Here is a 24,550-nt window from a genome sequence, read left to right on the forward strand (position 1 = left end):
ATAAATGACGTTGTGGTGGGTGGAACGTGTCATAAATGACGTTGTGGTGGGTAGAACGTGTCATAAATGACGTGGTGGGTATAACGTGTGATAAATGACGTTGTGGTGGGTAGAACGTGTGATAAATGATGTGTTGGGTAGAACGTGTCATAAATGACGTGGTGGGTAGAACGTGTCATAAATAACATGACTGTGGGTAGAACGTGTCATAAATAAAATCACGGTGGGTAGAACGTGTCATAAATCATCCTGGTGGGTAGAAAGTGTTATGAATATCATCATGGTGGGTACAACGGTTCGTAAATCATCCTGGTGGGTAGAACGTGTCATAAATGACGTGGTGGGTATAACGTGTCATAAATGACGTTGTGGTGGGTATAACGTGTCATAAACGACGTTGTGGTAGGTAGAATGTGTCATAAATGACATTGTAGTGGGTAGAACATGTCATAAATAACATCACGGAGGGTAGAATGGGTCATAAATCATCCTGGTGGGTAGAACGTGTCATAAATAACATCATGGTGGGTAGAACGTTTCATAAATGACGTTGTGGTGGGTTGAACGTGTGATAAATGACGTTGTGGTGGGTAGAACATGTCATAAATGACATCACGGTGGGTAGAACGTGTTATAAATGACGTGGTGGTGGGTAGAATGTGTCATAAATGACACCACGGTGGGTAGAACGTTTCATAAATGACGTTGTGGTGGGTTGAACGTGTTATAAAGGACGTTGTGGTGGGTATAACGTGTTATAAACGACGTTGTGGTGGGTAGAACGTGTCATAAATGACGTGGTGGGTAGAACGTGTCATAAATGACGTTTTGGTGGGTAGAACGTGTCATAAATGATGTGTTGATGGGTAGAACGTGTCGTGGTAGACTGAACGTGTGATAAATGACGTGGTGGGTAGAACATGTCATAAACAACGTTGTAGTGGGTAGAACGTGTCATGGTGGGCAGAATGTGTCATAAATGACGTTGTGGTGGGCAGAATGTGTCATAAATGACGTTGTGGTGGGTATAACGTGTCATAAATGACGTTGTGGTGGGTAGAACGTGTCATAAATGACGTGTTGGGTAGAACGTATCATAAATGACATCACGGTGGGTAGAACGTGTCATAAATGACATCACGGTGGGTAGAACGTGTCATAAATGACGTGGTGGTGGGTAGAATGTGTCATAAATGACACCACGGTGGGTAGAACGTTTCATAAATGACGTTGTGGTGGGTTGAACCTGTGATAAATGACGTTGTGGTGGGTTGAACCTGTGATAAATGACGTTGTGGTGGGTAGAACATGTCATAAATAACATCACGGTGGGTAGAACGGGTCATAAATCATCCTGGTGGGTAGAACATGTCATAAATGACATCACGGTGGGTAGAACATGTGATAAATGACGTTGTAGTGGGTAGAACGTGTCATGGTGGGCAGAACGTGTTATAAAGGACGTTGTGGTGGGCAGAACGTGTTATAAAGGACGTTGTGGTGGGTATAACGTGTTATAAACGACGTTGTGGTGGGTATAACGTGTCATAAATGACGTGGTGGGTAGAACGTGTCATAAATGACGTTGTGGTGGGTAGAACGTGTCATAAATGACGTGGTGGGTAGAACGTGTCATAAATGACATCACGGTGGGTAGAACGTGTCATGGTGGGCAGAACGTGTCATAAATGACGTGGTGGGTATAACGTGTCATAAATGACGTTGTGGTGGGTATAACGTGTCATAAACGACGTTGTGGTAGGTAAAATGTGTCATAAATGACATTGTAGTGGGTAGAACGTGTCATAAATTACATCACGGTGGGTAGAACATTTCATAAATGACGTTGTGGTGGGTATAACGTGTCATGACGTGTTGGTGGGTCGAACGTGTCATGGTGGGCAGAACGTGTCATCAATGACATCACGCTGGGTAGAACTTGTCATAAATGATGTTGTGTTGGGTAGAACGTGTCATAAATGACATCACGGTGGGTAGAATGTGTCATAAATGATGTGTTGATGGGTAGAACGTGTCATGGTAGGTTGAACGTGTGATAAATGACATGGTGGGTAGAACATGTCATAAACAACGTTGTAGTGGGTAGAACGTGTCATGGTGGGCAGAATGTGTCATAAATGACGTTGTGGTGGGTAAAACGTGTCATAAATGACTTTGGGGTGGGTAGAACGTGTCATAAATGACATCCTGGTGGGTAGAACGTGTCATAAATGACATCCTGGTGGGTAGAACGTGTCATAAATAACATCATGGTGGGTAGAATGTGTCATAAATGACACCACGGTGGGTAGAACGTTTCATAAATGACGTTGTGGTGGGTTGAACGTGTGATAAATGACGTTGTGGTGGGTAAAACATGTCATAAATGACATCACGGTGGGTAGAACTTGTCATAAATGACGTTTTGGTGGGTAGAACATGTGATAAATGATGTTGTAGTGGGTAGAACGTGTCGTGGTAGGCTGAACGTGTGATAAAGGACGTTGTGGTGGGTATAACATGTCATAAACAACGTTGTAGTGGGTAGAACGTGTCATGGTGGGCAGAATGTGTCATAAATGACGTTGTGGTGGGTATAACGTGTCATAAATGACGTGGTGGATAGAACGTGTCATAAATGACGTTGTGGTGGGTAGAACGTGTCATAAATGACGTGGTGGTGGGTAGAACGTGTCATAAATGACGTGTTGGGTAGAACGTATCATAAATGACATCACGGTGGGTAGAACGTGTCATAAATGACATCACGGTGGGTAGAACGTGTCATAAATGACGTGGTGGTGGGTAGAATGTGTCATAAATGACACCACGGTGGGTAGAACGTTTCATAAATGACGTTGTGGTGGGTTGAACGTGTGATAAATGACGTGGTGGGTGGAACATGTCATAAATGACATCACGGTGGGTAGAACGGGTCATAAATCATCCTGGTGGGTAGAACATGTCATAAATGACATCACGGTGGGTAGAACATGTGATAAATGACGTTGTAGTGGGTAGAACTTGTCATGGTGGGCAGAACATGTTATAAAGGACGTTGTGGTGGGTAGAACGTGTCATAAATGACGTTATGTTCGGTAGAACGTGTCATAAATGACATCACAGTGGGTAGAACGTTTCATAAATGACGTTGTGGTGGGTAGAACGTTTCATAAATGACATTGTGGTGGGTAGAACGTGTCATAAATGACGTTTTGGTGGATAGAACGTGTCATAAATGACGTTGTGGTGGGTAGAACGTGTCATAAATGACGTTATGTTCGGTAGAACGTGTCATAAATGACATCACAGTGGGTAGAACGTTTCATAAATGACGTTGTGGTGGGTAGAACGTTTCATAAATGACATTGTGGTGGGTAGAACGTGTCATGGTGGGCAGAATGTGTCATAAATGACGTTGTGGTGGGTAGAACGTGTCATAAATGACGTTGTGGTGGGTAGAACGTGTCGTAAATGACGTTGTGGCGGGTAGAACGTGTCATAAATGACGTTGTGTTCGGTAGAATGTGTCATAAATGACGTTGTGGTGGGTAGAACTTGTCATGGTGGGCAGAACGTGTTATAAAGGACGTTGTGGTGGGTATAACGTGTTATAAACGACGTTGTGGTGGGTATAACGTGTCATAAATGACGTTTTGGTGGATAGAACGTGTCATAAATGACGTTGTGGTGGGTAGAATGTGTCATAAATGACGTTGTGGTGGGTAGAACGTGTCATAAATGACGTTGTGGTGGGTAGAACGTGTTATAAATGACGTGGTGGGTAGAACGTGTCATAAATGAGATCACGGTGGGTAGAACGTTTCATAAATGACGTCGTGGTGGGTATAACGTTTCATGACGTTGTCGTGGGTAGAACGTGTCATAAATGACGTTGTCGTGGGTATAACGTGTCATAAATGACGTGTTGGTGGGTAGAACGTGTCATGGTGGGTTGAACGTATGATAAATGACGTGGTGGGTAGAGCGTGTCATAAACGACGTTTTGGTGGGTCGAACGTGTCATGGTGGGCAGAACGTGTCATAAATGACATCACGGTGGGTCGAACGTGTCATGGTGGGTAGAACGTGTCATAAATGACGTGGTGGGTAGAACGTGTCATAAATGATGTGTTGAAGGGTAGAACGTGTCGTGGTAGGTTGAACGTGTGTTAAATGACATGGGTAGAACGTGTCATAAATGACATTGTGGTGGGTATAACGTGTCATAAATTACATCACGGTGGGTAGAATATTTTATAAATGACGTTGTGGTGGGTATAACGTGTCATGACGTTGTGGTGGGTAGAACGTGTCATAAATAACATCACGGTGGGTAGAACGGGTCATAAATCATTCTGGTGGGTAGAACGTGTCATAAATAACATCACGGTGGGTAGAACGGGTCATAAATCATTCTGGTGGGTAGAACGTGTCATAAATAACATCACGGTGGGTAGAACGGGTCATAAATCATTCTGGTGGGTAGAACGTGTCATAAATAACATCACGGTGGGTAGAACGGGTCATAAATCATTCTGGTGGGTAGAACGTGTCATAAATAACATCACGGTGGGTAGAACGGGTCATAAATCATCCTGGTGGGTAGAACGTGTCATAAATAACATCACGGTGGGTAGAACGTTTCATAAATGACGTGGTGGGTAGAACGTGTCGTGGTGGGTTGAACGTGTGATAAATGACGTGGTGGGTAGAACGTGTAATAAAAGACGTTGTGTTGGGTAGAACGTGTCATCAATGACATTGTGGTGGGTAGAACGTGTCATAAATGACGTGGTGGGTAGAACGTTTAATGAATGACGTGGTTGGTTGAACGTGTGATTAATGACATCGCGTTGGGCAGACCATTTCATTAATGATGTTGTGGTGTGTAGAACTTGTGATAAATGACATCACGGTGCGTAGAACATGTCATGACGGGTCGAACGTGTCATAAATTACGTGGTGGGTATAACGTGTCGTGACCTTGTGTTGGGTAGAACGTGTCATAAATGACGTTGTGGTGGGTATAACGTGTCATAAATGACGTTTTGGGTATAACGTGTCATGAGGTTGTGTTGGGTAGAACGTGTCATAAATGACCTGGTGGGTAGAACGTGTCATAAATGACCTGGTGGGTAGAACGTGTCATAAATGACCTGGTGGGTAGAACGTGTCATAAATGACGTTGTGGTGGGTATAACGTGTCATAAATGACGTTTTGGGTATAACGTGTCATGAGGTTGTGTTGGGTAGAACGTGTCATAAATGACCTGGTGGGTAGAACGTGTCATAAATGACCTGGTGGGTAGAACGTGTCATAAATGACGTTGTGGTGGGTAGAACGTGTCATAAATGACGTTTTGGGTATAACGTGTCATGAGGTTGTTGGGTAGAACGTGTCATAAATGACGTGGTGTGTAGAACTTGTGATAAATGACATCACGGTGGGTAGAACGTGTCATGGTGGGTTGAACGTGTCATAAATGACGTTGTGGTGGGTAGAACGTGTCATAAATGACGTTGTGGTGGGTCGAACATGTCATGGTGGGCAGAGCGTGTCATAAATGACGTGGTGGTAGAACGTGCCATAAATGACGTTGTGGTGGGTAGAACGTGTCATAAATGACGTTGTGGTGGGTCGAACGTGTCATTTGACCCTTGATAACGGCGTAACAGTGTTTTGACAGAATAGCAGTATAGCATACGTTTCTGGTTTCACCATCAGTGACTCCCGGTGTTTCACGGCGTTTCATCGACGTTCATCAGCAGCGTTTTATCAGCGTTTAACTGCAGCGTTTTATTGGTGTTTAACAGCGTTTTATCGGCGATTAACAGCTTTTTATTGGCGTTTAAAAGCGTTTTATTTGCGTTTAACCGCAGCGTTTTATTGGCGTTTAACAGCAGTGTTTTATCTGAGTTTATCCGCAGCATTTTATCGGCGTTTATCAGCAGCGTTTTATCGCCTTTTAACAGCAGCGTTTTATTGCCGTTTAACAGCGTTTTATCGGCGTTTAACAGCAGCGTTTTATCACCGTTTAACCGCAGCGTTTTATTGGCGTTTAACAGCGTTTTATTGGCGTTTAACAGGGTTTTATTGACGTTTAACAGCGTTTTATCGACGTTTATCAGCGTTTTATCGACGTTGAAAAGCGTTTTATCGGCGTTTAACAGCAGCGTTTTATCGGCGTGTAACAGCAGCGTTTTATCGGCGTGTAACAGCAGCGTTTTATCGGCGTTTAACAGCAGCGTTTTATCGGCGTTTAACAGCAGCGTTTTATCGGCGTTTAACAGCAGCGTTTTATCGGCGTTTAACAGCAGCGTTTTATCGGCGTGTAACAGCAACGTTTTATCGGCGTGTAACAGCAGCGTTTTATCGGCGTTCAACAGCAGCGTTTTATCGGCGTTCAACAGCAGCGTTTTATCGCCGTTTAACAGCGTTTTATTGGCGTTTAACCGCAGCGTTTTATCGGCATTTAACAGCAGCGTTTTATCGGCGTTTAACAGCAGCGTTTTATCGGCGTTTAACAGCAGCGTTTTATCGGCGTTTAACAGCAGCGTTTTATCGGCGTTTAACAGCAGCGTTTTATCGGCGTTTAACAGCAGCGTTTTATCGGCGTTTAACAGCAGCGTTTTATCGGCGTTTAACAGCAGCGTTTTATCGGCGTTTAACAGCAGCATTTTATTGCCGTTTAACAGCGTTTTATTGGCGTTTAACCGCAGCGTTTTATCGGCATTTAACAGCAGCGTTTAATCGGGTCGCCAACACGTTTCTCCCACGCGGAGGTTTCTGTGTCTGTCGTACGTTTCGTCGGCTTCCGGCTCCATCACCTGTAAGACACGGTGGACGATGCAGTCGTCCTGCCGGCAGCTCGGTTCCTGATGGGAAATGTTCTCCGTGTGCTTAGGGAGACACATGTTCCCAACGTAAAAGTCAAACCTTTTTTCTACTGATGTCTCAGTGCCAAGTTATTTAGATTCAGCTTGTTTGTTTTTCCGTGTGCTGATATGTAGACCTGGAACTTTTTACTTTAGTCATCAACGTGAAAGGTGTCGTAGTCCAGGTTCCACACTGACATCCTCACTGGGCCGGACCAGGTAGGGACCTTATCAAGGTGTTTTTGTTTCAGGAACCACATTACTTGCATTTTACTTTGTAAACCTAGTTTACTATTGAATTATTAGCTTTCAGCAGACAGCAGCACTGTTTCACTTGCATCTAAATGTCCTCCAATCACGTTTTATCTTTCTATTCCTGTTTTGTCATCAATGATCTTTGCTTGTTTCGCACAAGTTCTTCTCAGAAGTCTAATTTGTATCAGAAAAAGCTGATTTTCATGAAGCATGATGTTGGCTTCTTTTGTTTGTGTAGAAATGAAGCATCTCTGCCGTGTTGCGGTCGTGTTGTTCGGTGTGCGTGTGGGACACATCATGTTTGTTTAAACTCTTACAGAACGAGTGGAGATAAACGGGGTGGAAGAAGACGAAGAGGAGGAAGAGAAGGTCGCCTATCCTAATGAGAACATGGAGGAAGATCCTCAGTTGGACCTTGGAGAAGGGGAGGTGGGAATGGAGGAAGAATTGGATGTGGCAGAATCCAGTCATCCAGCTGGAACATCTGGCCTTCCGGATGAGGAACAAGCAGGTTTTAGACCTTCTGTAATACCTGACGATGATGGGAAAAGCCGTTTTCCAATGCAGAAATCCATCCCTGATGTTTGTTCTGCCACCTCCAGGTCCCAGTGGCCTCAGCCAGCAGTGCCGACCAGCTGGTTCTGCTGCTCAAAAGCCCCCGCCAGTGGTTTCAGACTCTGACAGTGAGGAAGAGGAAGGCCTTGCTTCGAGGCTCATGCCTGCTTCCTGTCTGCAGCAAACCGCTTCCTGTACAAAAGGTTTGAGGCCTCCCAGTTCACACCTCCCAGTGCTGGTGGAAAGATGTGACCTGACGTCTGGTTTTCAGGTAAAGGGAAGACTCCTCTCCGGCGAAACGTGCTGGGATGTGGCTCACCGTTGGAGCAGGCGAAGCCTCAGGTGTGTCGCAGCAGCTGTGAGAAGAGCTGCCAGGTGACCAGTGAGCAGATCAAAGCGGACATTAAGGCCGCTACGGACACCAGCAGAGGGGCTTTCAGTCAGGAACCCAACCCTGACTCTGCAGAGGCCACAGTGAGGCCAATGCCTGATGGGGGGTCGGCTCCATCCAGCAGCTCTGCACTAAGGACCGGAGTGAGGCCAGTTACTGGATCTCTGAGCAGGGAAGGACCTGCTGCAGTTGTGGGCAGATGTGGAAGGGTGATGGAGGGAAACTCCCACAGAGCAACCACAGACGGAGCCTCCGGGTTTGTCCGGACTAGTCCACGGTCTGAGACTCAGACTGGGGGGTCCGGCCTGAGGCCTGCTGGTGTGGACGGTTTGGAGTCGAGGAACCTTGGTGTGGACCACGGTCCAGCGCTGCAGGAACAACCCAGCCCGGCTGGAACTGCCTACGTTACTGGGTTAGGTTCACAGCAGAGTCGGATCAGTCAGGACTTTGTTCCCAGGAGACCCTTAACCCGATCCTGCACCCGCACCTCTTTGGTGCCTCTGGTACCTGAGACCGGTAAGGATGGACCGTCCCCTAAGGGACCTGTAGATTCATGCAGACATCTACTGACTGGTACATGACCAGTCAAGTACTGATTTAAAAGCCACGTTTTGAGCGCACACGCAACACCCGTCTTTATCATCACGCATACTCCAAGTACCACAGAGGAGCCCGGTAAGGAGCCCTTCCACTGGACCCGTCTGCTCCAGCAGTCCACCAGGCCACAGCAACACGGGCACCAGTTAGAACAGGGATCCCCAACCCTGGTCCTCGAGGACCGGTGTCCTGCAAGTTTTCCAAATGTTCCTGCTGCAACACACCTGACTCAGACCAGCTCTGCACATGTCTGCTAAATACACATTGATTTGAATCAGGTGTTTTGCAGCAGGGACACTTGGAAAACCTGCAGGATACCGGTCCTCGAGGACCAGGATTGGGGATCCCAGAGTTAGAAGACCGTCAACGAGAAAGGCGCCCTTGCCGCCATGGCCGCCATGACGGTCGGCGCCGAGGGCTCCCTCTGAGGAACAAAACTTGATAAAATATCAATTCTAAAGTAGAACTCACATTAAAATAGAATGAAATGAAGCAGGTTGGAGAAAATGATGAAATATCCACACGAAGCCTATAAATACCCGGTAAACAAGTTAAAAAGGGAGTTTTACTCCAAAAACATGAATGTTTTCTGCAGCCCTGCAGTCCTCTGGCAGGTGGGGGCCGTCATGCTGAACGGATGCCTCCCCATGGGTCCTGACTCTGGGAGGGATTAGACCAGACACAGGACCACAAACATTACAATTTCCCACAAGACCACCTTCTACCACTTCATTGGTTCAGACCTGGCTTACCTCAGGTTAAACATGAACATCATGCATAAGATGTGATTATTTCCTGTAGATCTTTCAAGAGCCAGGCCTCGAGTAGCAGTTAGAAGGAAACGGATGAGCGACAAATCAACCAGCACCTCAGACCCGGTCACAGAAGATGACCACGTACAGGTAAACACAAACCTCAATGAACATCACTGATTCATCCACTCAGAAAACTCCTGACTTCATGAAGTCCACCAAACTGCTGATCCGTCGAATCCGAAGCAAAAAGGTTTGATTTGAGGATTAAGAGGAGTTATGCAGATTAGTTAGTTTATTCTGAGATTACACTGGTTTTAATCCTGGCAAGTGCTGTTTGTTTTGCTGAATGTGGTGGTGTATTTACTACTTCTCCATTAAGTCTCTTCATGGATGCTTTTGATTGCACAGATTTTGACCCTGAAGAGCAAAAACCTGGTGGGCATCACATTGACCAACTGTGGAATCACTGACCTGGTCCTCAAAGACTGTCCCAAGATGATGTTTATCCACGGTAACCAGCCGCAGTCACTAGCTTCCAACCCTAACCAGCAGACCTTGGCCTGTAAAGGTCCATTTATGCTCTGTTCTAAAGATGATGTGGTGCCCTGCATTTGTCTTCTGCATCTTTTGCGTTTATAATTTGGTCCATTTCCAGGCTATTCAGGTTGCAGACACATTTGGTCCAAATCCAGCTACTTTTGGCACGTCTGGCTTCTTTAATCACAAGTATGTTGTGGGCCACATGTGGACCACATGCCACCAGCCGGCCAACACTGAGGTGTTGGTTCTCTTTAACTGGACCCTGGTTCTCTTTAAATGGATCGTGGTCCACTTCCAGGGATAGTCTGGTACATTTGCCTCTCCCTGATGCTGATCAAAGACGCAGACTTCTTCCTTTTGACAGCCGGGAGGCGGGGTCAGCTTGCAGACGGACTATCCAGCGACCAATCAGAAAGTGATGTCAAAACGCAACATAGCCTGAAGAAGAAGAAAGAAGTGATGCAGATCATTGTTTTGTAGAAAAAACAAAGCAAGCAGCATATGTTCAGAAAACCAGACCAGAGTCCTGCACTGGTCCAGTTTTACCCACCAGAACCCGTTAGGACGACCGAACCGACCTGCATGTTAACACATTAAGGTGGCTCTATGACGCACATTTCAGTCCAATTTATTTTAATACGCAAGGTCAGAAGGGCGTGAAATAATCAATCATTTTTCACAATCCCCTTTATTTCTTGTATATTGATCCTCTCAGATCTGCCAGAAATAAGCACAAGGAGAATGCTCCGCCCTAAGCCCCACCTTCCCCTGCTGCTGGCTGCGTCTGATTGGTCAGCTGCTAGTATTGCTGTTTGGACTGTTTTCTTCATAGTAGGCAGAAATGCTAAACAAACCAAAGTAGTTACTCTGGAAACCATGTTGAGAACAAACACCCAGCCGAACATGTTTGATCCCGGATAGGACCCCGAAAATCAGCGTGAATATCGGAGCAACCTGCAGCAACAAATGCAGCAGGACGTATCTGGTAAATACTCGCTTTCCAGCTAGAGTCTGAAAAAATATTGTTCACCCTTTTTCACTCGCCTTTTATAAGAGTAAATGTTGCTGTTAATAGGTGTAGCACAGTACCGTCTACATCTGTTGATTCTCGTAGCGTATCACCGGGAATGTTTTATCCTGGTCGGTTGGGTTTTACTTCCAGCTTGTGTCTCTGAATGGGAAACGCGGTCCTTGATTGTAGGAACAGACCCTCCTTTCAGCAGAAGCCTGGAATCAAACCCACGTCATGCTGGACCCTGTTTACCCAGCAGTCTGCAGTGAAGTGCCGGTCACAAATAAAAACCATGTTTCAATGTGGTGGCGGCTCCCAAAAACAAGCTCCATGCATTGCTGTCTGGTTGTTGTGAAGAAATGCAGCTTTCCCTCACAGCCAAAGAAGCATTTGTTGTGTAATGTGTTGGCGCTGAAAGCCTCCACCGTTCTCTTACACAGAGCAGTGAAGGTGGGCGTGGCTTTCTTCCTGTGAACGTGAAGTATGTGGTGGAGATAACCAATCGGCGAGTGTTGCTGCTCGCCTGTGTGATGAGTATTCAACACCGTAGAAAGCTCAGAAAACTCCAAATAGCATAATAGAGCCGTTTTACGTAATTATTGCATCCCATCCTTCCATCTCTTTTCCTTCTTATATCCAATGTGCTTCATGTCTTTATTACAATCAGAAGGGAAGAGTAAATAAATGTGAAAGTTTATTTTAAGCAGAACTTAATATTAAGATTTTTTTTTTTACCTTGTATAATAGACTGAAACAGCCGACCACCTCCCTGTCAGGTGTTTTACTACTTGGGGGCTTTATTCATGTGTCGGGCAGAGTGCTGCGTAAAGCAGGTATCATCCAGTATCCAAGTTCCAGCTGTGTTCAGCGTCCTGAATCACAGAACCAACCAGGGGAGCGCGGCCTGCCTGCACTGAGTAAATGTCCACCTGAATGATGTTTAATGGCCATGTGATGGACTGGTCACCTGTCCAGGTGGACCTGCCTCTTGCCCAATGATTGCTGGGATAGACTCCAGCTTTCCCCCAACCCTTAATTGAACCCGGCAGTTCAGAAAATGGATAAAAGATGTTTAATCTATCATTTTTACCTGATAAACTGTCTGTGTGGGAGTTTCATCCCAAACAGAACAGTTTTAACTGCGTGACGTTTCCAGAAGGAAAGTCACCTGTATTTAGACCACAGCTAGCCCATAAAATACTAGCCATAATCTGAGCCTGCTGGGAACTGGCATCTGGTCCACTTCTGACCCACACAACACTTGCCAAGCCAAGCCGTAAGGGGTTAAGTTAGCCTGGACCCGACCCAAACATGTCTCATATCTGAGTTGGACCATGTCAGTTGGGTTTGAGGATGCCAAGTCCATCCTGGGAATTTCCACCAAATATGGTCCAGAAAAAACACATTTCCTGTATGTTCTGACACAAGTGTGCTGTATGTGAAGGGCAAATATGGTCTGAGAGAACATTTCAGAAGTGTGTAACCTGTCACTGACCTCTGAGGTGCTATCCTGTAACTCTCACTTAGGCAATTTATGACAATTAATCATAATTGAAGAGCAAATCAGAAGGGATTTGCTTGTATCCTGTCCATCCTAATGACTTCCTGTCCTTCTGTCTGCAGCCACCAGGTGTCGGGTGCTGAAGCAGCTGCGAATAGACCGGGCCCCCATTGTGAACCGGTTTGACTACGCTCAGTGTAAGAAGCTGGACATGGTTCAGGTTCTGGATCAGATTCTGAGAATGCCTCCTGAGAGAAACCGCATTATCTACATGCGTCCAATGCACCAGGTGACTTTCCCGTCTTGTCCGCTTTGCTTCCTTCATGGTTACATTCATGCTGAACATGCAGCAGCAGGACTCTCTGGCATTTAGGTTAGCAGAACTGTTGTGGGCCACATTTCTACAGCAACTGGACCTGCTGGAGTTCAGTGGCACCAGCACTCTAACCTCTTCAATGACTCATCGTCATCAGGTTTACTAGTTATGGCCTCTGTTGTGGAAAAAAAGTCTGCCAATGACGAGGAGTCTGGTTCTGAAGTGAAAAGTTTATTGAACAGAAAATAAGAACAGAATAATACAAACTGTGCTAATTGTGCAAGATGGGGAATGAGACGAGCCAGACAACACGTACCACTTAGGAAGGTAAACCACATTCGTAGGACAGGCGTACCCCTCAGGAGATGGAGAATCACAGTCATCACGGGACGGTCGGAGACCCGAAGCCAAACAAGGAATAATCTATGTCAGATATACGAAGATCCCATGCATGTCCTAAGCTGGTGCACAAAAATCCTGGCTAAGCCGGCAGAGCAACATCTCACGAAACGCTCTCACCCTGAGACAAGGAAGCTTATGATTATTGTACTGCCTTTTCTAGTCTCCAAAGGATTGATTCCCTGTGGTTCCGTCACATTCCCTCTGGAGAAAGTTAGTTCATCTGTCTCATAGCGTTGTCGTTTGCCTGATCTTCTTAACAAATATAAGTTTACTTAAAAACAAAACAAACAAAAGGCTCATCAGAAAACAATGCACCAACTTCATATTAAAAAGCAGGCACTCTAGAGTTGCACAATTAACTGTTAAAATATCCCGATCTCGATTCATACGATCTCATTTTCAAATGACGAGGATTTAAAAAAAAAAAAAAGACCACGAATGTACCGTATTTCCAACTGGGACATCACCTGCATCAAAACAAGCGCTCCCTCTTTCTCCCTCAACAAACAACAACGGCGGATCCTTACGCCACGTGACGCAGATGCCAACTGGTAGGAAAAAACTTGGCAACTTTCTGGCTAAATCTGGCGACTTTCCAAACCCCCAAGGCGACTTTTTTTTGTTAAAAGCGACCAGTGACAAATCTAGCGACTCTTACTGGAGTTACTGGAGACGTTACTGGAGTTACTGGAGACGCTACTGGAGTTACTGGAGACGTTACTGGTGTTACTGGAGTTACTGGAGACGTTACTGGTGTTACTGGAGACGTTACTGGTGTTACTGGAGACGTTACTGGTGTTACTGGAGACGTTACTGGAGATGTTTCTGGTGTTTTGGCGACTGACTTGAAAGCACATCTTGTTTAGCAGTGACTGTCAGGAACGAGCGGTGGGAGCCTCTCCCCATCATAAAGCACTCCCAGCCGGTCAGAGGAGCAGAGAGGACACCTGCACAAGTCCACGTGCACGGTCACAATGAAGAGTGCACATGCAAATCCACAGCTGATCCCAGCCTGGTTTACAGAGTGGGATATAAACTAATATCTGTTGTCTCTGTTTGGTCCATTTAGATTGTTAATGTCCAGTTTAAACTGGCCATATGCTGTAATGTGATGGACGTTGTAGGAGAGAGGAATAATGTGGGAGAAACAAAAGATGAGTCAAAACCACCCTAAATATGTATAATATTATGAATAAACTCAGTTCTTTTGTTTGTTTTTTTTAAAGTTTTTATTGTACCATTGAAATAGGCTATCACTTTAAAAAAGTAGATTCTGAATCCCTTTAGATCCACATTGCATAAATCACTTTGTTCTCTAATGTTAAACGTCAGAATATTAAATTTAACCAAAGGACTGTGAAGTTTCTAGCTTCATGTCCAACCCTCCTGTTGTTTATATTGTAAGAACCATACTGACCTGTCATCACCTTATGCACAGAAAATATATTGTTAAAAATATTCCTATCAAAATTATTCAAAGAGAAGACATCAGAGACATTTATTGTTTTTATGTTCAGTGTCAGCTGTTGCAAAGTTGATATGCCGGTAATATGTGTAATAAATATTTGTATTGGAAAGATATCCTGAGAGAATCGTGATCTCAATTCTAAGCAAAAAAAATCCTGATTCTCGTTTCATCCAGAATCGTGCAGCCCTAATGTACTCTCTCACTGGCAATTTATCTTTTAAAAAAGTGAAGTCGCTACCATCCCTGGTTCACCATCTACAGCTCTTATCCAGGGCGGCTGTAGCTCAGGAGGAAGAGCAGTTGTCTTTAGACTCAAAAATCTAAAAGGCCTGGAGGTGGGGTACGAGAGCGAGCGTCTGGTGGCCGGCCCTTCGCCCATGGGGCCCGGTCGGGCTCAGCCTGAAAGGGTTAAATGGGCCCCACCTCCCGTGGGCTCACCATCTGCGGGAGGAGCCGTAGGGGTCGGGTGCAGTGTGAGCTGGGCGGCAGCAAGGGGCGGGGACCCTGGCGGTCCGATCCCCGGCTGCAGAAGCTAGCTCTAGGGACGTGGAACGTCACCTCTCTGGTGGGGAAGGAGCCTGAGCTTGTGCGCGAGGTTGAGCGGTTCCGGCTAGATATAGTTGGACTCACCTCGACGCATGGCTTGGGCTCTGGAACCAGAACCCTCGAGAGGGGCTGGACCTTCTTCCACTCTGGAGTTGCTCATGGGGGGGTGGCGCCGAGCAGGTGTCGGTATTCTCATCAGCCCCCAGCGTGGTGCCTGCACGTTGGGGTTTACCCCGGTGGATCAAAGGGTAGTTTCCCTCCGCCTCCGGGTGGGGGGACGGGTCCTGACTGTTGTCTGTGCTTATGCACCGAACAGCAGTTCAGAGTACCCACCCTTTCTGGAGTCCTTGGAGGGAGTGCTGGAGGGTGCTCCTTCTGGGGACTCCATTGTTCTGCTGGGGGACTTCAATGCTCACGTGGGCAGTGACAGTGAGACCTGGAGGGGAGTGATTGGGAGGTATGGTCCCCCCCCCTCTGAACCCAAATGGTGTCTTGTTATTGGACTTCTGTGCTCGTCATGGATTGTCCATAACGAACACCATGTTCCAACATAAGAGTGTCCATATGTACACCTGGCATCAGGACTCTCTGGGCTGCAGTTCTATGATGGATTTTGTAGTCGTATCGTCGGACCTGCGGCCACATGCCTTGGACACTCTGGTGAAGAGGGGGGCGGAGCTTCAACTGATCACCACCTGGTGGTGAGTTGACTCAGATGGTGGGGGAGGAGGCTGGTCAGATCTGGCAGGCCCAAACGTGTTGTGAGGGTCTGCTGGGAACGTCTGGCTGAGTCCCCCGTCAGAGCGAGCTTCAACTTTCACTTTCAGCAGAGCTTCAACCATGTCCCGAGTGAGACGGGGGACATTGAGTCCGAATGGGCCTCTATTGCTGAGGCGGCCAGCCGGAGCTGTGGCTGTAAGGTCGTTGGTGCCTGTCGTGGCGGTAATCCCAGGACTCGTTGGTGGACACCAGCAGTGAGGGATGCCGTCAAGCTGAAGAAGGAGTCCTATCGGGCCTTCTTGGCCTGTGGGACTCCGAAGGCAGCTGACGGGTACCGACAGGCTAAGCGGCATGCGGCTTCGGCTGTCTACGTTCGGTGAAGCCATGGAGAAAGCATTCCAGACGGCTTCGAGGAGATTCTGGTCCACCATCCGGCGGCTCAGGAGGGGGAAGCAGTGCTCCATCAACACTGTGTACAGTGGAGGTGGGGAGCTGCTGACCTCAACTCGGGACGTTGTGGGTCGGTGGAGGGAATACTTTGAAGACCTCCTCAATCCTACCAACACGTCTTCCGATGAGGAAGCAGAGCTGGGGGACTCAGGGGTGGACTGTCCTATCTCTGGGGCTGAAGTCGCTGAGGTGGTTAAAAAGCTCCTTGGTGGCAAGGCCCCGGGGGTGGATGAGATCCACCCGGAGTTCCTTAAGGCTCTGGATGCTGTGGGGCTGTCCTGGCTGACACACCTCTGCAGTATCGTGTGGACTTCGACGACAGTGCCTCTGGACTGGCAGACTGGGGTGGTGGTCCCCCTTTTTAAGAAGGAGGACCGGAGGGTGTGTTCCAATTACAGGGGAATCACACTCCCCAGCCTCCCTGGTAAGGTCTATTCAGGGGTCCTGGAGAGGAGGGTCCGCCGGATAGTCGAATCCCGGAATAAGGAGGAGCAGTGTGGTTTTCGTCCTGGTCGCGGAACAGTGGACCAGCTCTATACCCTCTTTGGGGTCCTGGAGGGGACATGGGAGTTTGCCCAACCAGTCTACATGTGCTTTGTGGACCTGGAGAAGGCATTCGACGGTGTCCCCCGGGGAATCCTGTGGGGGGTACTCCGGGAGTATGGGGTACCGGACCCCCTTGTACGAGCTGTCCGGTCCCTGTACGACAGGTGTCAGAGCTTGGTCCGCATTGCCGGTAGTAAGTCGGATTCGTTTCCAGTGAGGGTTGGACTCCGCCAAGGCTGCCCTTTATCACCGATTCCGTTCATAACTTATATGGACAGAATTTCTAGGTGCAGCCGAGGTGTTGAGGGGATCCGACTTGGTGGCCTCAGGATTGGGTCCCTGCTTTTTGCAGATGACGTGGTCCTGTTGGCTTCGTCTGGTCGTGATCTCCAGCTCTCACTTGAGCGATTCGCGGCCGAGTGTGAAGCGGCTGGGATGAGAATCAGCACCTCCAAATCTGAGACCATGGTCCTCAGCCGGAATAGGGTGGATTGCCCTCTCCAGGTCGGGAGTCAGGTCCTGCCTCGAGTGGAGGAGTTTAAATATCTCGGGGTCTTGTTCACGAGTGAGGGAAGGATGGAGCGTGAGTGACAGAGGGATCGGTGCGGCGTCTGCAGTAATGTGGACTCTGCGCCGGTCTGTCGTGGTGAAGAAGGAGCTGAGCCAGAAGGCGAAGCTCTCGATTTACCAGTCGATCTACGTTCCTACCCTCACCTATGGTCATGAGCTGTGGGTCGTGACCGAAAGAAGGAGATCTCGTATACAGGCAGCTGAAATGAGTTTCCTCCGCAGGGTGGCTGGAATTCAGTCTGCCAGTCCAGAGGCACTGCCTCTGTCCACGCGATGCTGCAGAGGCGTGTCAGCCAGGACAGCCCCACAGCATCCAGAGCCTTAAGGAACTACGGGCGGATCTCATCCACCCCCGGGGCCTTGCCGCCAAGGAGCTTTTTGACCACCTCAGCGACTTCAGCCCCAGAGATAGGAGAGTTCACCCCTGAGTCCACCAGCTCTGCTCCCTCATGGGAAGACGTGTTGGTAGGATTGAGGAGGTCTTCAAAGTATTCCCTCCACCGACCCACAACGTCCTGAGTTGAGGTCAGCAGCTCCCCATCTCCACTGTACACAGTGTTGAAGGAGCACTGTTTCCCCCTCCTGAGCCGCCGGATGGTGGACCAGAATCGCCTTGAAGCCGTCCGGAAGTCTTTCTCCATGGCTTCGCCGAACTCCTCCCATGCACGAGTTTTTGCCTTGGCGACAACCGAAGCCGCATCCCGCTTAGCCTGTCGGTACCCATCAGCTGCCTCCAGAGTCCCACAGGCCAAGAAGGTTCGATAGGACTCCTTCTTCAGCTTGACGGCATCCCTCACTGCTGGTGTCCACCAACGAGTCCACCTTACAGCCAAAGCTGGATTATTTCCATGTTACATATTTTTATATTTTGGGACAAAAAGAATGAAGCTGCTTCAATTTTATTTTTGCAATCACCAAACTTCACCAACTTTACTCTTTTGCCATCACAGAGATATTAATATGCCATTATGATTTGTATGATAGACACCTCTCTCTGAACAAAAGGTTTGTTTTTTAACCTAGACAACCGTATGTAGTGTATTTAACGTTAGCTATACTAATTTACATAAACCTGTAGATTGTATTGAACATTAGCCACACTAATTTACATAAATCTGTAGAGTGTATTTAACGTGAGCCATACTTTTACTAATTTACATAAATCTGTAGTGTATTTCCCGTTAGCCACACTAATTTACATAAATCTGTAGTGAATTTAACGTTAGCCACACTAATTTACATAAACCTGTAGCGTGTATTGAACATTAGCCATACTAATTTACATAAACCTGTAGAGTGTATTGAACATTAGCCATACTAAGTTACATAAATCTGTAGTGTATTTAATGTTAGCCATACTTTTACTAATTTACATAAACCTGTAGAGTGTATTTAACGTTAGCCATACTTTTACTAATTTACATAAACCTTTAGTGCATTTAACATTAGCCACACTACTTTACATAAATCTGTAGTGTGTATTTAATGTTAGCCATACTAATTTACATAAAGTTGTAGAGTGTATTTAATGTTAGTCATACTTTTACTAATTTACATAAACCTGTAGTGTATTTAACTTTAGCCACACTAATTTACATAAATCTGTAGAGTGTATTTAACGTTAGCCATACTTTTACTAATTTACATAAACCTTTAGTGCATTTAACATTAGCCACACTACTTTACATAAATCTGTAGTGTGTATTTAATGTTAGCCATACTAATTTACATAAAGTTGTAGAGTGTATTTAATGTTAGTCATACTTTTACTAATTTACATAAATCTGTAGTGAATTTAACATTAGCCACACTAATTTACATAAACCTGTAGCGTGTATTGAACATTAGCCATACTAATTTACATAAACCTGTAGAGTGTATTGAACATTAGCCATACTAAGTTACATAAATCTGTAGTGTATTTAATGTTAGCCATACTTTTACTAATTTACATAAACCTGTAGAGTGTATTTAACGTTAGCCATACTTTTACTAATTTACATAAACCTTTAGTGCATTTAACATTAGCCACACTACTTTACATAAATCTGTAGTGTGTATTTAATGTTAGCCATACTAATTTACATAAAGTTGTAGAGTGTATTTAATGTTAGTCATACTTTTACTAATTTACATAAACCTGTAGTATATTTAACGTTAGCCACACTAATTTACATAAATATGTAGTGTATTTAACGTTAGCCACACTAATTTACATAAATCTGTAGAGTGTATTTAACGTTAGCCACACTAATTTACATAAATCTGTAAAGTGTATTTAACGGTAGCCATACTAATTTACATAAACCTGTAGTGTGTATTGAACATTAGCCACACTAATTCACATAAATCTGTAGAGTGTATTTAACGTTAGCCATACTTTTACTAATTTATATAAACCTGTAGAGTGTATTTAATGTTAGTCACACTAATTTACATAAATCTGTAGAGTGTATTTAACGTTAGCCACACTAATTTAGATAAATCTGTGGAGTGTATAGCAGGTATTTAAGGCATTGCACGTGTGCCCATGTGTTTTTTGGATTCTTGTTAGGGTTATTTATTACATGTTTGTTAATGTCTTCATGATCATGGACCTTCTCATTTTTATGACCTGTGGTTGTGTGTGTGTGTGTGTTTAAAAGGTTATTTTATATTTTAGTGTATTTAACGTTAGACACATTAATTTACATAAACCTGTAGAATGTATATAACGTTAGCCACACTAATTTACATAAACCTGTAGAATGTATATAACGTTAGCCACACTAATTTACATAAATCTGTAGAGTGTATTTAACGTTAGCCATACTTTTACTAATTTACATAAATCTGTAGTGTGTTTAACGCGAGCCACACTTTCACTCATTTACATAAACTTGTAGAGTGTATTTAACGTTAGCCATACTGTTACTAATTTACATAAATCTGTAGTGTGTTTAATGTTAGCCACATTAATTTACATAAACCTGTGGAGTGTATTTAACGTTAGCCACACTAATTCACATAAATCTGTAGAGTGTATTTAACATTAGCCACACTAATTTACATAAATCTGTAGATTGTATTTAACGTTAACCACACTAATTTACATAAATCTGTAGAGTGTATTTAACGTTAGCCACACTAATTTACATAAATATGTAGTGTATTTAACGTTAGCCACACTAATTTACATAAAACTGTAGTGTATTTAACGTTAGCCACACTAATTTACATAAATCTGTAGAGTGTATTTAACGTTAGCCATACTTTTCCTAATTTACATAAACCTGTAGAGTGTATTTAATGTTAGTCACACTAATTTACATAAATCTGTAGATTGTATTTAACGTTAGCCACACTAATTTACATGAATCTGTGGAGTGTACAGCAGGTATTTAAGGCATTGCACGTGTGCCCATGTGTTTTTTGGATTCTTGTTAGGGTTATTTATTACATGTTTGTTAATGTCTTCATGATCATGGACCTTCTCATTTTTATGACCTGTGGTTGTGTGTGTGTGTGTGTTTAAAAGGTTATTTTATATTTTAGTGTATTTAATGTTAGACACATTAATTTACATAAACCTGTAGAATGTATATAACGTTAGCCACACTAATTTACATAAATCTGTAGAGTGTATTTAACGTTAGCCATACTTTTACTAATTTACATAAATCTGTAGTGTGTTTAACGCGAGCCACACTTTCACTCATTTACATAAACTTGTAGAGTGTATTTAACGTTAGCCATACTGTTACTAATTTACATAAATCTGTAGTGTGTTTAATGTTAGCCACATTAATTTACATAAACCTGTGGAGTGTATTTAACGTTAGCCACACTAATTCACATAAATCTGTAGAGTGTATTTAACATTAGCCACACTAATTTACATAAATCTGTAGATTGTATTTAACGTTAACCACACTAATTTACATAAATCTGTAGAGTGTATTTAACGTTAGCTATACTGTTACTAATTTACATAAATCTGTATAGTATATTTAACGTTAGCCACACTAATTTACATAAATATGTAGTGTATTTAACGTTAGCCACACTAATTTACATAAAACTGTAGTGTATTTAACGTTAGCCACACTAATTTACATAAATCTGTAGAGTGTATTTAACGTTAACCACACTAATTTACATAAATCTGTAGAGTGTATTTAACGTTAGCCATACTTTTCCTAATTTACATAAACCTGTAGAGTGTATTTAATGTTAGTCACACTAATTTACATAAATCTGTAGATTGTATTTAACGTTAGCCACACTAATTTACATGAATCTGTGGAGTGTACAGCAGGTATTTAAGGCATTGCACGTGTGCCCATGTGTTTTTTGGATTCTTGTTAGGGTTATTTATTACATGTTTGTTAATGTCTTCATGATCATGGACCTTCTCATTTTTATGACCTGTGGTTGTGTGTGTGTGTGTGTGTGTTTAAAAGGTTATTTTATACTTGTTAACTTGCAAACAGAGCTGTTTTTTTTACGATGGAAACCACTTTCTGCTGCCTCTGTATGAAAAGTGCATCATAAATAAAATGAGATGAAATAATTGTGGTGTTCAATACTGTGGTTAACTGTGGAATTCAAGTCATGGCGACTCTCCTGCTCTCTAGAGCTTGGGTTCTGGTCATCAAGTCCACTGTGTTCCTCTCGTCTCTCCTCAGATCGACTCGGTGGCTCTGGAACATCAGCTCTTCCGGGGACCATATCCCTATCACATCGCAATTGTACATGAGTTCAGCAACCCTCCAAACATACGCAACAAAGTGCGAATCCGCAGCTGGATGGACACCATAGCTAACATCAGCCAGTAAGTCTTTTGTAAACAGAAACTGTTGCAGGTACAGGTGGGAAGCTAAAGAACAGGGGAACCCAGGTGTGAAGGGAATCTTGAGATCCGACCCGCGACTGTGAGGTGTATTTGTTAGTTGTTTCCTCAAGACAGATGTGGAGACGGATGTGTCCTGTTGTTGTCGAAGCTGACGGATTCATGAACCTCCGTCCCACTCAATGACTTCTTCATGTTTGTCTCTCTCAGGGAGTTGATCAAGTACGAGTTTTTCCCAGAAGCCACCAGAACAGAACAAGATGTGAAGAAGTATCCCAAATACCCCTGGGGGCGAGACATTTACACACTGGAGGGTAAACAATCACTTCAGCACACACACCTGACAACCAGAAGATCATTCCCCTGTACAGGAACCAGAAGTGATGTTTTCTTCTCTGATGACTTCCTTTCTATAAATTCTAATTCATCCCTGTCAGAAACCAGGACGCCAGTTTGGTTGCTGGTTTCGGTTGGAGGACCGTTTCAGAACCATTTCTGTGTCAGATTATGAAAGGAAAAGCAGCCAGAAGGGACTGTTAGCAGGCAGAAACAAAAACTTACAGCCACTTTGGCAGCAGAGGAATACTGCAACTTTCAAGACGAGCAGACGAGCCAACTCGTCTGGAGAATCCTCAGCAGCTGCTGTGCTGCCAACAAGAGGCACTACTTTAGTTTGACAGACACACCATATGACCAATCACTGACCTGGATCTTACCATTAGGCATGGTAAATGGGGGCAGATACCCAGAATGCCCATGGGTTGTAGTCCATTTTAACCTTGGATTCGCCGGGTGTGGTTTTGGGTTGTAGTCCGTTTTTATCGTTGTGGATTCGCCGGGTGTGGTTTTGGGTTGTAGTCCGTTTTTATCGTTGTGGATTCGTCGGGTGTGGTTTTGGGTTGTAGTCCGTTTTTATCGTTGTGGATTCGCCAGGTGTGGTTTTGGGTTGTAGTCCGTTTTTATCGTTGTGGATTCGCCGGGTGTGGTTTTGGGTTGTGCATTTAAAGCTTTGATGAAAATGTCAAACAAAAAACATAAAATACGACTAAACTTGAAAATAATGATGTTTCTGTTCAGGTGTGGTGGACGGCGCCCCCTACAGCATGATCACAGACTTCCCGTGGCTCAGAACCCTGCGAGCAGCCGATCCGAACAGCTATGCCCGCTGTGACTTCGAGGATGATGAAAGCAGTGAGTGTCCATTCAGCAGTCAGTGTTGGTGACAGGTGACCCTGGTTAACCTGGTTCTTCTCTCTGGTAGGCACCATCTACGCGCCGCGGCGTAAAGGGCAGTTGTCGGCGGACATCTGCATGGAGACTATCGGCGAGGAGATCTCTGAGTGTCGACAGAGCAGACGAGGCGTGTTCCAGAGAGTGGTGGTCCTCTTCCTCCATCACTGCGATACCCCAGGAGAACCTGTGGACGACGACTACATATAGACATGCTGCGGGCAGTCCCGTCACTTCAGGCTCTGCCCACTCTTCCAGTCCAGGTCCCGTCTGACTCTCAGAGCTCAACAGGGCTTCTAGTGGACAGAGAAGCAGACCTGCGCCAGTTCGAACTGGTTTTCCTGCTTCCAGATCCATGTTTCCTCCTGATCCGCTTCCATTCCGTCAGACAGGAACATTTCGGAGAAGAAACCAGCACAGTCGGACTCTTCCAGAACCCTGTTCTGCTCAGGAGGACCGCCCATGTCCACCAGACCTGTTTCAGTTTGCTGTTATGGAACACAACAAATCATGTCAGTTAAGTTTTCCTCACTTGCTGTTTGCTCTTCTGATGAAGAACCTGCGGTCCTCCAAGGTTCTGACGGGTCTGTGTTGGAAAAGATGAACAGAAACGTCGGATTTCCTCAGTTTGAAGTTTGCAGATGTCACAAGATTCTGAAGTCTGTGTTTGTTTGGAAGAAAGAAGTAAAATACGGAAAACTAAGCTGTGTGTAGATTTTCTTTCTAATGCTGGATCCATCACAGACATGGAGCGAAAACCTGTCCAGGTTCAGAACCGGGCCTGAAAGTGGCGCTCATCGCTTACCGGTTGTGGTGTCCAAACTGAGTGGAAACTGTGGCAAATGTGTGGGATCCTGAATCCTGGTTTCATTCACACCTAACGTCAGATCCAGAATCCTGGTTTTCGTTCACACTTAACGTCAAATCCAGAATCCTGGTTTCGTTCACACCTAACGTCAAATCCAGAATCCCGGTTTTGTTCACAC

The 24,550-nt window shown here is 45.0% G+C and overlaps 1 protein-coding gene across 2 annotated transcripts in view; it reads left to right on the forward strand.

Annotated features, from left to right (window-relative positions):
* The window catches only part of fbxo38 (F-box protein 38), a 48,175-nt gene extending 24,046 nt beyond the window's left edge, over nucleotides 1-24,129 (forward strand). The window contains exons 12-21 of one of the 2 annotated variants that reach the window (XM_079250244.1): nucleotides 7,454-7,645; nucleotides 7,737-7,892; nucleotides 7,961-8,596; nucleotides 9,479-9,579; nucleotides 9,841-9,943; nucleotides 12,608-12,774; nucleotides 22,171-22,316; nucleotides 22,545-22,648; nucleotides 23,412-23,525; nucleotides 23,596-24,129. In XM_079250244.1, the coding sequence (XP_079106370.1) occupies nucleotides 7,454-7,645; nucleotides 7,737-7,892; nucleotides 7,961-8,596; nucleotides 9,479-9,579; nucleotides 9,841-9,943; nucleotides 12,608-12,774; nucleotides 22,171-22,316; nucleotides 22,545-22,648; nucleotides 23,412-23,525; nucleotides 23,596-23,774 (1,898 nt within the window). In that variant the 3' untranslated portion in view covers nucleotides 23,775-24,129. The remainder of the gene's footprint in view (nucleotides 1-7,453; nucleotides 7,646-7,736; nucleotides 7,893-7,960; nucleotides 8,597-9,478; nucleotides 9,580-9,840; nucleotides 9,944-12,607; nucleotides 12,775-22,170; nucleotides 22,317-22,544; nucleotides 22,649-23,411; nucleotides 23,526-23,595) is intronic. The other variant, XM_079250245.1, reaches the window with a different exon arrangement.
* Nucleotides 24,130-24,550: the final 421 nt, after the last annotated feature.

This window comes from Telmatherina bonti (genome assembly GCF_933228915.1).
Source record: "Telmatherina bonti genome assembly, chromosome: 12".
Taxonomy (NCBI): domain Eukaryota; kingdom Metazoa; phylum Chordata; class Actinopteri; order Atheriniformes; family Telmatherinidae; genus Telmatherina; species Telmatherina bonti.